Below are 16,833 nucleotides of genomic sequence, written 5' to 3'. Positions count from 1 at the left end.
CTTTAATTACAGATGAGATGAATCCTAAAGTTTCTTGAATCTGAATATTCTTGAGTATTTTGAAACCTTCAATAAGGATAAAAACTTTATTTAAAAGTTTTTAATCAAAGAAAAATAGTAATTTCTGCATTAAAAAAAAAAAAGCTTTTTAAAAATATATAGATGAACATTTTTTAAAACACAACACAAATAAAACTAATCCTCTCAAGTTTTGAGTTTGATGTTTAATGATTTACTGGTTAGGACGTAAAAGACATGAATTATGAAAAAGGGACAAAGATTCAAATTTTTGGAAAGCAAATCTTATTCACCATTCATGGGTTTTAAGGACTGAAATATCCCATCTTTAGTTTAAATAAAATTTATATTGTATTGGTTTAGATAAAAATTTGCTTAACTATTTAAACTCTGTCATAGACTGTGGGATAAATTCTGAATTTATAATGATTTTTACTAAATAATCAACTAAAACATGAAAAAGATTGAAAATTTAATCTGGAATACAAATGCAAAAATCCATTTTACACAATAAATACATTACCAATACAAAATTTCCATCATTAACTTGCAATAAACATTTTGATATAAACAATGTTTTATCAAATCTACTTAAATTTATGCCTAGTCCAATACAAAATATTTTTTTTTCATAAAGATAATTATTGCTTTAATGCAATTGAATCAACAAGAGCTCTCACTTATTCCTGTCATTAAAAACATGCCCCGTACATGAATTTCACTAACTCTCATGCAACTCAATACAAAATTACAAATTATTACACATTCACATAGTCAAAAGCAGTGACAAAGCCACTAATTTAAAGCTAAAAACATGTAAGTAATCATTCAGAAGTGTAAAATACACAGTTGATTATTGAATTTACAACTACGTGAAGCAGTTCAATCATAAAATAATCACAGCCTGTTTATTTTACAGAATCATTCTGAGGTAGCTTATTATATTTCATTACCAGTCTAATTAAAAGAGAAACCGACAGAACATTAATTTCATTACACAGAAAGATATATACAGCTAATCTAAATAGTAAACAGGTTTTAGAAATAAAACTATTTTTAGGAAGCAAATTTTTATGATTAAGTTGAACAAAAAGTATTTTGTAAAGCACAATATTTTTACAGGCTGTTACAATATTTCATTATTGCTGATAAAAAAAAAAGTTAGGTTTTACAAGCAAATTCCTTCCTTAGGTATATATCTTAATGTTCTTATGTAGATTTTTAGGCTTGAATTCTAGAATTAAAAAACACTGAGATTTGCTCTTTACAATAATTCTTTTGCTTACATAATTATATAAATAAATGAGATAAAATGAATTGATAATTTCTTAAATATTAGTGATTCAAATAGAAATTTATTTTACACTTTCCTTAACAAATTTCACATCATGTACAGATACACACAGACACATATATATATAACATTATAGAATAAACAAGCTGTTTTATTTCTTTTCACAACATTATGAATAACATTTTTAGATGCTTTTAAATATCTTATATTTTTGTAGCACAAACAGGAACATCATACAAAACCTAGAAGCAAAACAATAAACTTCATTAATATTCCAAATGAATAAAATTTTAAGTTCTTGTTATGTCTTTCAAACATAGTAAACCTCGTACAGCAGAATCCTTTTACCAAAAGTGCCAGTACCAAATTTAACAGAAAATATGAAAAATATAAATTGAAAGTTACATATATTTTCTGTTCACAAACATTCAAAGTCCAGAATAGTTCTGCACATTGGTTGAAAAATACTAGAACATTTGCAGAAAAAGGATATTAGGCTTCATGGAGAGGCATGGATCTCTGTGTCTGCAGAGAAACAGAAATCCTAGCAGTACTTTTTTTCTCTTCCCTACAACATAAACTCAACCCTTCTAGTATGCTTTCAAATATGGGTCTATCATTTATGGATGGACAATACATATATAATACAAAATAAGAGTAATTTAATATTTTATTATAAATTTAAATAAGGCAGAAACAATTTTGATTTCACCTATGGTATAATAAGAACATCTATTTATATAACATAGGTAACTATGATCTTGGCACTTTTGCTCTGAATACTTATTAGCAATTACTTTTTGAATTTTTAACCCCCTAAAGTCTTTGTAGAAACCCTTTTTTCCCCCACATATGCAAATCATTATTACAGCAAAGAAAGACCATGTTATGGAAGAAATTTATATAATACTAAATTAAAAGAAAATATAATAAAATGCATACCATAACTGTCTGAAATAAAGAATGCAATGCTCAAAATAAAATTTCTAAAATAACATAAAAAGTAGGACAAATATTTAAATTTATTAAAATATTTAGAAATAATTTAAAAAATACTTTTTCTTTGAACACATAAATTTGTACTTTAAAACAGGTATTACTTTTAAATCATAATTTTCACAATATTTTACAAAAGAAACTAAACAAGCAGCAATATTTTGGCATTGCAATTAATATTAAAATATAATATTCAACTGTAAGGGACAAATTCTGGAGATGGAAGTTATTGAAACTTCAATTAATACTTATTGTAAATTGCCCACGGCTCATAAACTCTAGAAATAGTAATTTTGAAAAATTATATGCATTACTTAAATTTGCTTTAAAACTCTTCCAAAGCACCACATATGTGTCAATATGCAAATAGATGCCCTACTAATATTAATGACAAATACTACATAGCAATGGCATTCATTTTTTTTTTGTGTGTGTGTGGTTATGGCAAAGCCTCGAGGGCTATCTGCCTAAGGGGAGGGATGCCTTCGTGGAGGACTTTCTAAGGGAAACTGGCTCGTATACACATTACACATAGGAAAAACCATGAAAACGCCCATGCAGCCAGCCCGTTCACGGGATTCGAACCTCGGACCGAACTACCAGTGTTCAGCGAATTTACCGCTCGGCCGCTGGTGGGCTGCAATGGCATTCAAATTGTGGGTTGTGAAAATTAAAAAATTTATAGTGGGGTCGCAAAGAAAGTCACAAAAAAATTGAATTGATGGTATATATAACTAATGTTTGATACTTTAATTGGGGCTAGGATTTTTTTTTTTTTTTTTGAGTCGCACTGGCATAAAATTTGAATACTACTACCCTATGTAAGTATTAATATTCGGTCTGTTTAAAGTTTCTCCAATTAAACTTTAATCATATAAGTAGAAATGACAACATTAGAACTACCAACAATTAACATAGATTCCCACAAAGGGAAAAAAAATATCATTTTGCAGATTGGTAGTTCTTAACCTTCCAGCACGCGCGTATGCGCAAAATTTACGACAAATTCAGTTTTTAATGCACATTTTTCGCATATTGAAGCTGAGACGTCTGAAGGTCATTCCTATTCCTCCTTTCTACCCTTCCCCACATCATGGAATGTGCCAACAGGAAGTCACTTGACTTTTTTTAACTGGGCTTTTGTGCCACGTGGTCGCTTTTTCATAAAAGTTACGATACGTGCGTGGTCGTGTTTTAAAATTCGGAAAATAATTTTTTTCTCAAATATTTTGTAAATTTGTGTTATTAATTGTTGTGTATTATTTTAATTTAAATACATTTGGCTCTGTAAATTTTATATCGGTTTTCATGGTAAAAAAATATGTGCAACCAGCTGATTTTGCTCGGATTCTTCAAGAATTATCTGATGAAGAAAAGGAAACCTTTGTATGGGAGAACAATAGCGATTTCCATTCCTTATTTTATTTTATTTCTATTTTTTAGTAATAAATAAAAACATTAAAGTTAGATTAAAGTGCATTTTTGTAACCAGTAAGAAGTAAATTTTCTTGCAGAAGTAAGTAATGCTAAACTTACTTTTTTCCTACCAAGGTGTTTTCCTTTTTTATTGTCTATACTTATCTTTGATGAATATTAAAATTAGCTTCGATTTTCTATAATGAAATGCATCATTGCATTTCCATCTCATTAAGATAAAAACTTAAAAATAATTTACTCATATTTGAATGTGATATCATTTGTATTTTGCAATAATAAGATAAATATTTATTTCTTAACAAATTTATTATCAATATTCACTCATTTGTTGTTTTTCGTGCCAAAAACGGTAAAATAACGGATGTCTGAAAAAATACTACGTGCGCATGCTCATGTGAAATTGCTAAGCTCGCTTGCTGGAAGGTTAATTTCCTTAAGGAATAATGGTTTACTTTAGATAGTTTACCTGCCACTTATTCATCCTATCAAAATAATCAATAATTTGAATAAAATTGCAATGAAAATGTTGTAAAACATTTTGATGGTTCATAGCCAATAAACTAAAACACTGGTACATTCCAAACTCTACAAAAAGTTCTGTTAAGAACACATATTATATACATTACATAAAATTACAAAAATTTTCAATGATTTTTAGTTGAGATTTTATGCTACTATTAAAACACATGAATTGATAAGAAAATCCCATTCATGGCTATGAAAATCTAAATCATCATCATATATATATATATATATATATATATACATAATAAAACATAACTAAACACAGAAAAAAGCTAAAAGGATGAATATTTTTAATATTAACATCTAGACCAGATCTGGAATCTAAACTTGGGAACTTTTACAAACTTCCAAGTCCAACTGCTTTTATTTAAAATACATTCACATATTTGTCATAACAGATGCATTACTATTATCATCTCAAAGTACAAAATTTTGCATAATAAAGAAAGCACAATTTTGCACTTTAGAAACTTTTCACTTATTTATTAAAAGTAACTAATAAACAATGTTATTTAAAATTACACATACCAAATACTCAACAGCAAAAAAATAAATATTTAATAACATATTATGACAGTATACCTTAATAATAAAAACTTAAGTATCTAATAATAAATCCTCATTGACAAAGTTCCTAATTTATGTAGCTAATTAAATTTTTAATCAGCAATGATTTTTCTCAGAGTAGTTATAAGGACGACATGAAGTTTTACAAGTGTGATAGATAATGCACAACCTTATCACACATAGTAAAAATATACCAAATAAACAAGATTACTTTTTAATTCATTGAAATTATATATTTTTGCATTAATAATTGATTTAAGATGGTACACTTTATGACAAAGTAGCACTTTCAATATGACAAATATGTGAATGTATGAAACTACTACTTTAGCCATTTTCATATTAATTAATTAATTAATCATTTACATGCATCAATAATTGTCTATGAATGTTCTCAAATCAGATTACTTTAAAGAAAGAGAGAGAGGGAATTGTTTACTTTGAGTTTCTAAATAATGTGTTTCACATAAAGAGACTTATTATTAATTGCAAATAGATTTTTTTAGATTCTTCCTTTTAAAACTTTTCATATGGAAATTAGAGAAATTGAAAAATATCAACTTGATTATTTGATAGTTACTAATGACATTTTAGGCATTATATTTATATAAATCTGTGGTGCCATGTTCCCAAACAAGGTAATGATGCTCATGTGTGTGTGGGTGAGTGGGTGGGTGATTTTTATAATATATTATACATTTTATCTAATTAGATGGAAATAAAATATAGAATACACAGCAAATTAATAACTTACCTACTCTAGTTATAAACTCAAGTTAAATTCTTTTTATCTTCTTTCATTATAAACTTACTGAAGTAAATGTGTTTAATAACATATTTATAATTAATAAACTTGCTGAAATAAATACATAACTTGAATATTTTACATAAAATTCGACTTCATTTGAAACTTAACAATATTTAGTGAAGGAACAATAACAAAGAAGGGAAGACATCAATTTGGAACAATTTTAGTTAAGTACAAAAGGGATTAATGCATGAAAAATGATTATAACTAAAATTTATACTTGAAGCAAAACAAATGCAAACATGCATGATAACCTTTGGTCAGTAACAAATACTGATAAAAAAAATTAAGAAAATTTAAAATTCAATTCCATAGAGCTGTATTTTACAGAAAATAATACCTAATTAGTACAGTCAAAATTCTTTAATCCGCACTTGTCGAACTTTGGCGATTCCGGGTTATCGTTTTTTCCGGATTATAGATCATTAGTTTAAATCTGGTAAGATGGCATGCGGAAATTATAAAATTAAAAATATGAAACCGTAATTTATGAAAAAGAACAATTATGATCTAAAGAGTATCAAAATTTACAAAAAAAAAAAAAAAAAAAAAAAAAAAAAAAAAAAAAAAGCTTTATATTTATTTGTTTATTTTATTAAACATTTCTTTCAACGTGCCCATGCGTAAAGCATACATTAGGCATAGTCAAAATTAGAAAATTGCAACCAGAAAACTATTTCATGTATATTCGTAATATTTATAATGACGAGGAATTTGATTTAAATTATATCAAAGGCAGAGTACATCGAGATGAAATACTACATTTAGTAAAGAATTGTAAACCAAATAAAATAAAAACATCTGCCCTGAAGATAAGGATAGTGCTGACAGATCAACTTCCAGTTCATCGTGCGCCGCCGCGTCGTGTCCTCTCCCCCCCCCCCGTGCAGAGCAGCGTGAAATTGATAAACAGATTTCGGAATGGTTAGATAAACAAAGGATATGCCTTTATCCATTTTTTGCAGCACTTTTACTTTTTGTTTGATGGACATCGAAACATGCTTTCGCTTTGTAGTTCCTTTGGCAGCTCCAGAATCGGAAAATCTTTTTGATATAATCGAAAGTTTAAGCTTACTTTACAAAATTGCTCTAACAGTCTGCAAAAAACAATAAACCGGATCCAATTCGAGGATTAAGGAAGAACGCAATCTGCAATGTTAACTGAAATAGATAAGTGTAGCTTAGCTTATAGACGTCCGTTATATATTAAACGCGCATGCCTATACGCATATGCGCATGCGTAAAGTTATTATGTGCATGCCTTAACGCATTATGCATTGACTTAACATATGCGTTGACGCATGTGCAAAAAGTTTGCAGCTTTGAAGTCCGGATTATGGACATTCGGATTAGACTTTTGACTGTATACGTTAGTAGAAAATAAAGCTCACTTTCAAACTTTTAAAATTTTTAATATGCACTAAGACTCCAGAAATGCAAAACATTATATACACATAATTCTTAAAATATAAAAAGGAAATATATTAATTTTTTTAAATTCTATAAAATTTATATATACCCAATATAACATTATAGCTGCCAATCTTGAAATATGAAAAATTGTGAGGTTTTTGTGCTGCATGGCAACACCATTTAAAGAAATTCCTGATTTAAATTTACTTCATAATGTATAATTCAGGTAACTGAATATGATTCTGATGTAAAATATACTAATTCTACACATTCAAATTCTTTGGCTAATTTTATCTTGAATACTGAAAAAAATCCCAAGTAGGTAAGTAAAGCTGTTATTTTTCAATGTACCTGCATGATGAAATTAATAATTAATTTACATACTATTGTGTGGATATAAAATTAGTAATGAATCAATACTGATTGTAAAACAAAATTAAATACAAATATTAACAGATTAAACATTTTCTGAATCTTTATAAAATATTCTACAGATAGCTAGTGTAAATTAAGACAATTCAGATCCAATAAAATTTAATGAAAACTTAGTAGTCTCCCGATAAAACCTGAAGAGTTGGCAGCTATGTAACACTAATTACAGATTATAAAAATAATTCAGATAAAATTCTTATGGATTAAAATGTCCTGTGAAAAACAAAATTAGCTAACAATTTATTTAAGGAAAAATTACTTTTAACACTTAGAGCAAGCATTATAAATCTAAATTTAAAGTCAAACACGAGATTTTAATGGAAAATAACTAGACAAAATATTTCTTAAACTAACAATAGCTCAATAAATAGCATTACAAACACATAAATATACATATTAATTAAAATATAATTTCATTTAATTAAGGAAAATTCTGTTTCTCAGATACAAATTAGAAAAGATATGAATCCAATATTAATAATCACAAATGATACAATAAATAAAATTCAATTGTCAAATAAAAGTATGATGAAATACATCTAAAATTAAAGCACTGCCATAAAACTATTAAATATGTGTCACACTATACTTTTTTAAATCTTTACACACAAATAAGTAGAAACTAACAGTGACAAAATTAAAATTTAATATGATAGTTAATAGCAACCAGTAGAAAAAAAAATGCAATACATTACCATGCATGTTAGCCTGAACAGACAAATTTAATATTTAACCCAAAAAAAAAAAAAAAAAAAAAAAAAAAAAATTAAAGAAAATATACCAATATTGGTAACAACAGTTACTACATATAGCTGCCAATCACATTTCATATAAGAAATCATTACTTTTAATTTCAATGATGTAGAATTCATACATAAAATTTATTATAGAAATGCCACTATATAAGTGAATATAGAATTCACAGAAAACCCTTTTTCTTATCCTGCCCTTTGATTAAATTTAAAAAGCAGTTATAAATGGAGTTCTCAATTTTCTTTTGGAGTTCTATATATTTACACTTTTTCTATGCAAAACAAATTACAAATTTTCTCTCTTGCCAAATCGAAATAATCATAGCAATGCAACACTAAATGCAGTGACTATTCTTAACAGATAATAATAGTCAGATAATATTAATGTAGGTAAAACATTCAATAGAAAATTAAGCACAAAGTTAAAAAAAAAAAAGTGTGCTTGTATACTTTTTATGCTTGATTCAGAGATCAAATTGGAGACTAGAAAAATTTTGAAGCACAATTTTGGAAGATACAGAAATTTATAATATGTTTTCTGATGCACATTCCACCACAGTCTGATTATCTTCAATAGTCTTCATACATTCAACACTACCATTTTCCAAAAAGCACTGGTTTTGTGTCATATCAGAAAAAGTTTCACTCTGTTCTTTAACAACTGTTTCCTTATCATTGGCTTCAAGAATAAACTTTTCTTCTTCAGATATACATGCAGCTTCAATATTTCCTTCACTTTTACTCTCACTGCTTAACTCGATTTTCTCTTCAACTCTACGATTAACAAGAACAGACTTTTTGTTTTTCTCTTTGGTGATATCTTTGGATGTTTTAGAAGTTACACTTCTAGCAGAAATTTTAGATGCTGGAATTTTTGGCCCATCTTTCTTGCCTATATCACTTTTAACAGAAACAGCAGTACGTGTTTTGGCAACAACGGGTTTGCTGCCAACAGGTATGGTGGATTTGGAAGAATTAGCTGTAGGATCTGCTTTATTCTGACTTCGTATAGGTACACTTTTTCCAGCTAAAATCTGTTTATTCACATTATCTTTGGTTTCTTTAATATCAGGCTTCTTGAAGGCAGATGAAACAGTTTTCCTGACAGAAAATACAGGCTGTTTTGTTTTTGGTTCAGGAAGTGTTGATTTTGATGCAACCATTATCTTTGTTGTAACTGAGACTTTATTAGGAACAGAAGACGTCACAGAACGATTTGATGTAGAGCGAGTAGAAGTAAGATTTGATTTATTACTTTGAGTAGAAGGCAGCCCTTTAGGCACAGTAGAGGATGCAGCAGGCTTAAGATTTGATTTAGCTTCACTGCCAGAAAGTGCAGATTTTGGTTTAGAACTAACACCACTAGATAAGGCTGAGCTGCGAGTAGAAGTCAAATTGCTTGCAGGTTTGCTAAGTGAAATTTGATTTCTTTGGACTGTAGGCTTAGAGACTTTGAGGACAACATCTGATGATGCTTTAGCAGTAACGGGAGCCGTTTCTTTTCTAATTCTTGAAGCAGTTGAAGTTGTTCGACTTCCCTTATCTGCATTAATTTTTCCCGTAGTAGTTAAAGTTGATGATTTGACAAGTTTACTTCTATCCTTAGAATCGGGAAGGTTTTTTAGTGGTCTTTCTGGTACAAGTTTTTTAGTTTTATCTAATGGTATAACAGTTTTTGTTTTATTTTTTGGGTCTACAAGAGATTTTACCATATCTTTTTTCATTCGAGAGCTAGTATCAGACTTTTTATCAACAGATTTATTAACTTTAGATTCATGCACACTGATTTTAGATTTACAGCTGCTTTCTGCATTTCCCTTCATATAACTCCACCCACCATCTTTTTCGGAATCTGAATCAATATCCTCTGTAACACCTTCAGCCTCAGGAACACCAACTGGCACTGTTTGTAAATCAACAGCAAAGTTTTCAACTTGAGTATCTTCTACAGCTTGATCAGATGGTAATACAGCTTCTGTTGATCTTAATATTACCTCTTGCACAGTAATGAGTGAAACAGGTTCTTGATTTAAACTTTTTGATAAAAGTTCAGCTTCATTAGCTTCTGCTGTCTTTGCAACAGAATGATCTAAATTTTCTGCATTAGAATTTACACTTTCAGAGGTTATACTTTCATGCCCTTCAGAAATCTGGGTTTCACAAGCCTCTTTTTGCAAAACTTCATCCAACAGATCTGTTTCATCATTTTCTGCGTTAGAATTTACACTTTCAGAGGTTATACTTTCATGCCCTTCAGAAATCTGGGTTTCACAAGCCTCTTTTTGCAAAACTTCATCCAACAGATCTGTTTCACATTTTTCAGGATTCTGGAACAAGCATTCACTATTTGTTTCATTACAATCCACTTCATTTGCTTTACTATCAGCTAAATTTATCAATTTGCAGTTTTGTTCTGTATAGCATACAGTTATTTCTTGATTAGTTTCTTCAAAAGTAGGCTGAATTTTTTCTATTGGTGCTTCACTATGGGAATCATGAACAGATGAACTCTTCAATAACTTGTTCTGAATGGCTGTTACTTGTTCTGGAACATCTTTATGAATTGTAGTTATACAAGAACTGTCAACTTCTGCAACAAATAATTCATTATTTTGAATATTTTCAACACACACTGTGTGAGTTATTGATTTATCAGTAACTTCACTTTCTGATTTGTTTAAATCTTGTGAAATACATGCAGAGATTAAATGACTACTTTGAAATTCATTATTATCTATAAAAGATTTTGTCTCATCTTTTTCTTTCTTGAGGTTTGTAAGGCTTTGTTCTGATGGGACAGATGTTTCAGGGCTTATGTTTGAAAAACTGTCACTTATATTCGCAGGTACACAAGAATCCATATTTTGAGATGTTTCAGAGTTTTTCAGCAATTCATTATTTTCAGAAGGATTTTTTAAGTTGTCCAGTAAGAGATGTGTACTTTCAGATTCTAAATTATTATTAGTTACATTAGTTTTATCCTGAAACTCTGTTTCTTCCTTTTGAAAAGATTTCATCACAAAAGGTTCAGCATAAGGATTTAATTTTGAGCTGGTTAAAACAGGAGGGGAAGGAGGAGTAGGTAAATCATTTGATGACAAACACTTTACAGCAGTTTGAATAGCATCTGAAACAACGCAAGAAGCAATTCCTACAGCTTCATCAGGAGTTATATTGCCTTGTGTAGGTTCATTACTGCGAGACTCGAGAGTTTCATTCTTAAATAAATCTTCTCTAGAAGCTTCGTTCTCAGCTAAATCAATAAGCTGATTAGGTGAAGAGCCAGTATTTAAAGGAACAGAATGCAATTCCATTAATGCCGATTCATCCTCTTTTGGATTTTCACTGCAGATTCCAAATGGATCAGTACTTGATTGTGCTGCAGCAGTATTAAGGCCTTGGTACAAATCTACAGCACTAAACTTTTCAAATTGCTGCGATGCTAGGAAATCATCTATAGGTGGCGTAGGAAGCTCACTAAGGGCTGTAGCTTCAGGAGCAAAGCAAGAAGCTACATTTTGATTAGGTATAAAAATATTTTGTTCTGTGTCATCTGTAGCAAAATCTACATTTTCAAGAAATTTACCTTCTGTAGCATTTCCTTCATACTGATATGAATAAGACACATTTCCTATGCCTGCTGAACTTAAAATATTAGCTGTATTTTTTAACTTTTTTGATGACGCTGAGTTTAATTCCAGCACAGTTGGTTTCATAAAAGAGGCACCTGAGACATCTTCAACAAAACATTCTTTTTGTTCTCCATTCAAACAAAGATGTTCATACTTTGCTAAATTTATTTTATTTCCATCGGGCATAAAATTTACACAATCTTCTTTGATTTTTTCAATATCCCTCAGAAAGATAACAACAGCAGTAATGTTATCTTCAGAACCTTGCAGTTTTGATTTATGTACTAAATTAGCAGCAGTGGTATCTAGTGAGTCACCAGTAGTACTCGTGCATAGATCATTATACAAAGCAGATGCAACATCATCTGGTGATATTCCATCCCATAAGCCATCACATGCCAAAATCAAAAAATCTTCACTGCCATCCAGATTTAAAGCATACACATCTGGTTCATTACTGATGAAAGGTTTATGATCTGGATCACCTAGATCAAAATAGAAAATTAAATTATTATTAATTGCAAAAACATGAAGGTGTATTTAATTATGGCAAAGCACACTAGGGCTATCTGCCTAAGTGGAGGGATGCTTTCGTGGAGGACTTTCTAAGGGAAACTGGCTCGTATACACGTTACACATGGGGAAAACCACAAAAACACCCATGCAGCCAGCCCGTTCATGGGATTCAAACCTCGGACCAAACTACCAGTGTTCAGCGACTTTACCGCTCGGCCGCTGATGGGCCCAAAAACATGAAGGAGTAGGCAAACAGAAATATGGAAGAATCACTAAAAAACCTTAGTTTTAAAAATTTATTGTACACAGTTTCTTGTAAACTTACAGTAAGACTCAGTTTTGATAATAAATGCAAATAAAAACAGCACAAACATTCTTGATATAATACACATACATATATAATAATGTTTCATTAAAAATTAATTAGTAAACAACTTACTCTATAAATTTCTCTTTACAAAATTTACATTTTCATTCATTTTTTCACACAGAACTTATATTTTTACAATAATATATAACAATTAGCAGCTACATTTTTGCAATACCTAACACCGTTTGCAGCTTCATACTACTCAACTTTACATAGTCTCACAGCTCTCTGTTTTCACAGTTAGCAGCCACAAACTTCTCAATTTTGCATAGTGTTGCAACATTTTAAACTAGAATATTGGTGGTAACACGGTAAGTTAAATCGAAACTACTTGCCTTTTCATATTATTTTATATAATATTTCATTAATTATTCGAGCAATTTTTATGATGTTTAGAATTAGTTTATTTTAGTTTGCATGCATAATTCATGTCAGAGAAGTAGTTATATAGGTTATGGATTCTAGATTAATTTGGCTATGTACTTTAATTTGTAATTTTTCTCCTATAGTAGATTTGTTTTTAAATTTCTCAAAAATTCCTTAAATATTAAATTTCTTATTTTAACATATCACTACTTTCGTTTTTTTATATTTTTTAACCCGTACCTATATAGATCACAAAACATGAATTGGGTAATTGAAGAGTTAGGTTTGGGGGCAACTTCCCCTTGAAAAGATCTGTCTTCTGCCTGCTCAATAATTATTCAATTTATCCAAATTAAAATTTATTTTTAAAAAATTTAGAAGTTTTTAAGATAAAAAATTTTAGGATTGTATTATTTTCCCCTTGGATTTACATGCTTGCACTTTATTAACTTATGGTTTCTGAATTTAATGATATTGCAAATTAGTTTCACAGCAATAATTAATCAATTTATTTTGCTTGCAATTGAATTTGCATAATTTAAAATTTTAGTTTGCTTTACATGAATGAAATTATAATATTGTATTTATTAAATTCATATACACACACATAGAGTCAAACCTCCCATTAGCATGCATGTGTGTACACACACAAGACCATTTCTCTTTTACCATGGAATGTCTGCTAAAGAGTAACGGTACTTTAGGGTACATAATTTAGATACTATCTTATTATTGGAATATGTCTGCTGACATATATTTATAGTTTATACACTCAAACTTACAAGCATTTAATATTAAAATATGTTGATATAGATTTCATGTGCTTCAAATATATATATTGCAAACTGGAATTTATTTTCAAATGCAAATCATCCCAAAGCAGTTTAATCAGATTTTCTCTATACTACATTCAAATTTATTTTAATAAACTTTTATTTTGCACTTGGTCCCTAAATAAAACTCATCTAAATCAAACAGTGTGTGATTCTCTTTCGAACTGTTTTGTGCAAAAAGAGGGGGGGGGGGTAAGACAGGGTGAAAGTAAGTTGCTTCATGCCAAAAATAAACTGCTTTTAACAAAGCAGTATAAGACTTTCATAATGAAGATAAACTGAGATTCTGAAGTTTTTTCTGCTAACCACCAGTTCCCTTATTTTGTTGTAAAATACAATCCTATAGATTCATACAAAAATACATATTTTTTGCATAATATTATCAGTACAAATAAAATCCGGAAAAACTGACACTTCATTTAGTTTCAGGCAATATATTTTTGGGAGAACATTCACATAATGCTAAATACAATGATTAATACACTCAATTAATTATATTAAAGATTGACGCTTTTTAATTGACATGTTTACATAATGAGATAAATGATCATTTTGCATTATTCATTTATAGCTGAAATATATCATAATCTTGGCTGGGTAATTTTACAACTTTTCCACCTAAACTATGCTAATTTCAGTTTATGACATTTAATGTATTATTTGATGACTGAATGATATAAATTACTTATTGCATTTTCATACTCATGCAGCAAATTCTCTCATTGGATGTAGAACACTGAATTTCTCTGGGTGACCTGTTGATCAGAACAAACCTGAAAGCCTGATGTAGGCATGGTTGGCAAGTTTTGAAACTTAGTTGTGCTTCGGCTGTCTGACGCAGTTAAGTGTTGTAGGTTCATGTAGGGTTTTTGGGACTGTAACTCAGTTAATATATTTTAAGGTTCCAATAAGCCACTAATTACAGAGGTGATAAGTTGTTTTGTATATTATTTTAAGTCTCACTAGATGCAAAGAATAAGTTTTACAATTTTGTGCTGTATCTTGTGGCCACAGTAATGATTAGTGAAAGGCAATAACTTGCTTTAATATGCAGATATAACTTTTAAAGGTGAGCAGTTAGTTATAAATAATTAAATTAGGTAGTTAAATACCCTTAGTCATTATAGATTTACATGACCACTATTAAATTTTACTTATTTTTTTAAAACATTTGTTAAAAAATCACTATAGATTTACATGACCCCTATTAAATTTTACTTATTTTTTTAAAACATTTGTTAAAAAATCACAATCTAATAACTTTTGAGTGTTTATAATACATGTAATTTATGACATTGATTCTTAAACGGTATTAGGATAATTACACATAAAAAGTTACAAAACAAAATATTATGCAAGATAGAATAATGCATCTTTTTAGATTGAAGTCTTCCCAAATATTTTGGTTAATTTATATCAATTTTCTTCTCTTTAAACATCTTTTCTAACAATTAGAAACCTATTTCAATACACAAACTAATGTTTTCATTAGCTTCTGCATGCTTTACCTCCTAACTTGTCAGTCTCTCAACAGTGTACTTAATGAAGCTTTTCTTGATCTTTCATTTTCTTTCTTAAATATGTTTACTCCTCACTTTAGAATTTTTGGAATTAATTAAAGATTTCTGTTATTCTAAACAAACTAAATGCATTTTGAACACACAGAAAAAACTGCTAATTTTATTTCTTTAGTAATTTGAACTTTCAAAATAAATATAAAATGATATACGATAAGGGCCGAAATTTTGTGGCAGAATTTTTAAAATTTAGTGACACACCAAGCAACAAAATCTAGTATTGGCAAAACTTTTAGAATTTAGGAAGGCACTATGCAGCAGAATTTAGGACCCACAGGAGATTGTATCAGGTAGGAAAATGCCTAGTGCCAGCCCTATATATAATGCACTGAGACATAGAAGATGCATCTTTTAAATTGTCAGTTTTCAATTTATTTGTAAACAAAAAAAAATTCCTTTTGTTAAATGCCTATAAGATTAGAAGAATTTTTGATATTTTCCATGCTTGTATCTAGTGAAAAGTAGAGAAAATAAACAGAGGCTAAACATATTAAAAAAGACTTCTAGTATCAGAAGTAAAACATTCAAATGTTATATTTTCATTGTTCTTCCAAAAATTCTCCACAAGTAAGAAACTCATCACAAACTTTCTGTAAAATACCTAAGGTAAAACCGAATGGAATGATGCCTGGTCAGTGGAAAAAACAACAAGCAGCCACCACGATACGGTAGCGGCTGAAAGACGAAACGCCATTAATTATTCTTAATCAGGAAAGTTACAGAAAAACAGTTTACTAAATTGTAAAGACATCTACCATAAATTGCTACACACGATACATAAGATTGTGCTCCATGCAAAATTAGGTTACAGTAATCTTGAATGGACTGCCACGTAATGCAAAATATATACATAAAAATGGTGCCAATTTCTTTATGCGTTAGAAAAACATAAATGAGAACACATACACATATATATTTTATAATTATTAAAGTCCAAGAAGTGATAATAGATGCATTTCTATACGTGATGTGTTACATCTCATATTAGAATATTGTAATATACTGATGATCATGAATCAAGTATACATACTGCTGGTAATTGCAGTATGTGCCATCACAGAAGCATATAATTAGTACTTGAATACATTTCTTATACTGTTAGAATTTCATACTGTGCCAACATAATATTTTAGACCTGATATAATTGGAATCATATAATGCAGAGATTAAATATGACATGACAATAAGCAAAATGCCAATATATGATATAACAGTAACATAATATAGTGCATTTAGTGAAAAGATACATGAATACATCATTAGTTAATGATATTGCATAGTATAATACCTTAATATT

The 16,833-nt window shown here is 29.2% G+C and overlaps 1 protein-coding gene across 1 annotated transcript in view; it reads right to left on the bottom strand.

Annotated features, from left to right (window-relative positions):
- Positions 1-473: 473 nt before the first annotated feature.
- Positions 474-16,833, bottom strand: part of LOC118202143 (uncharacterized) — a 121,998-nt gene continuing 105,638 nt past the window's right edge. Inside the window, exon 7 of the mRNA XM_085815277.1 lies at positions 474-12,359. Within this exon, the coding sequence (XP_085671403.1) occupies positions 8,767-12,359 (3,593 nt within the window). The 3' untranslated portion in view covers positions 474-8,766. The remainder of the gene's footprint in view (positions 12,360-16,833) is intronic.

This window comes from Stegodyphus dumicola, chromosome 4, assembly GCF_044657685.1.
Source record: "Stegodyphus dumicola isolate Sdum_Otavi_A_Nest chromosome 4, ASM4465768v1".
Classification (NCBI taxonomy): domain Eukaryota; kingdom Metazoa; phylum Arthropoda; class Arachnida; order Araneae; family Eresidae; genus Stegodyphus; species Stegodyphus dumicola.
Note: the sequence above shows the minus strand (reverse complement) of the source record. Positions and strands in the feature narration are given on the sequence as shown.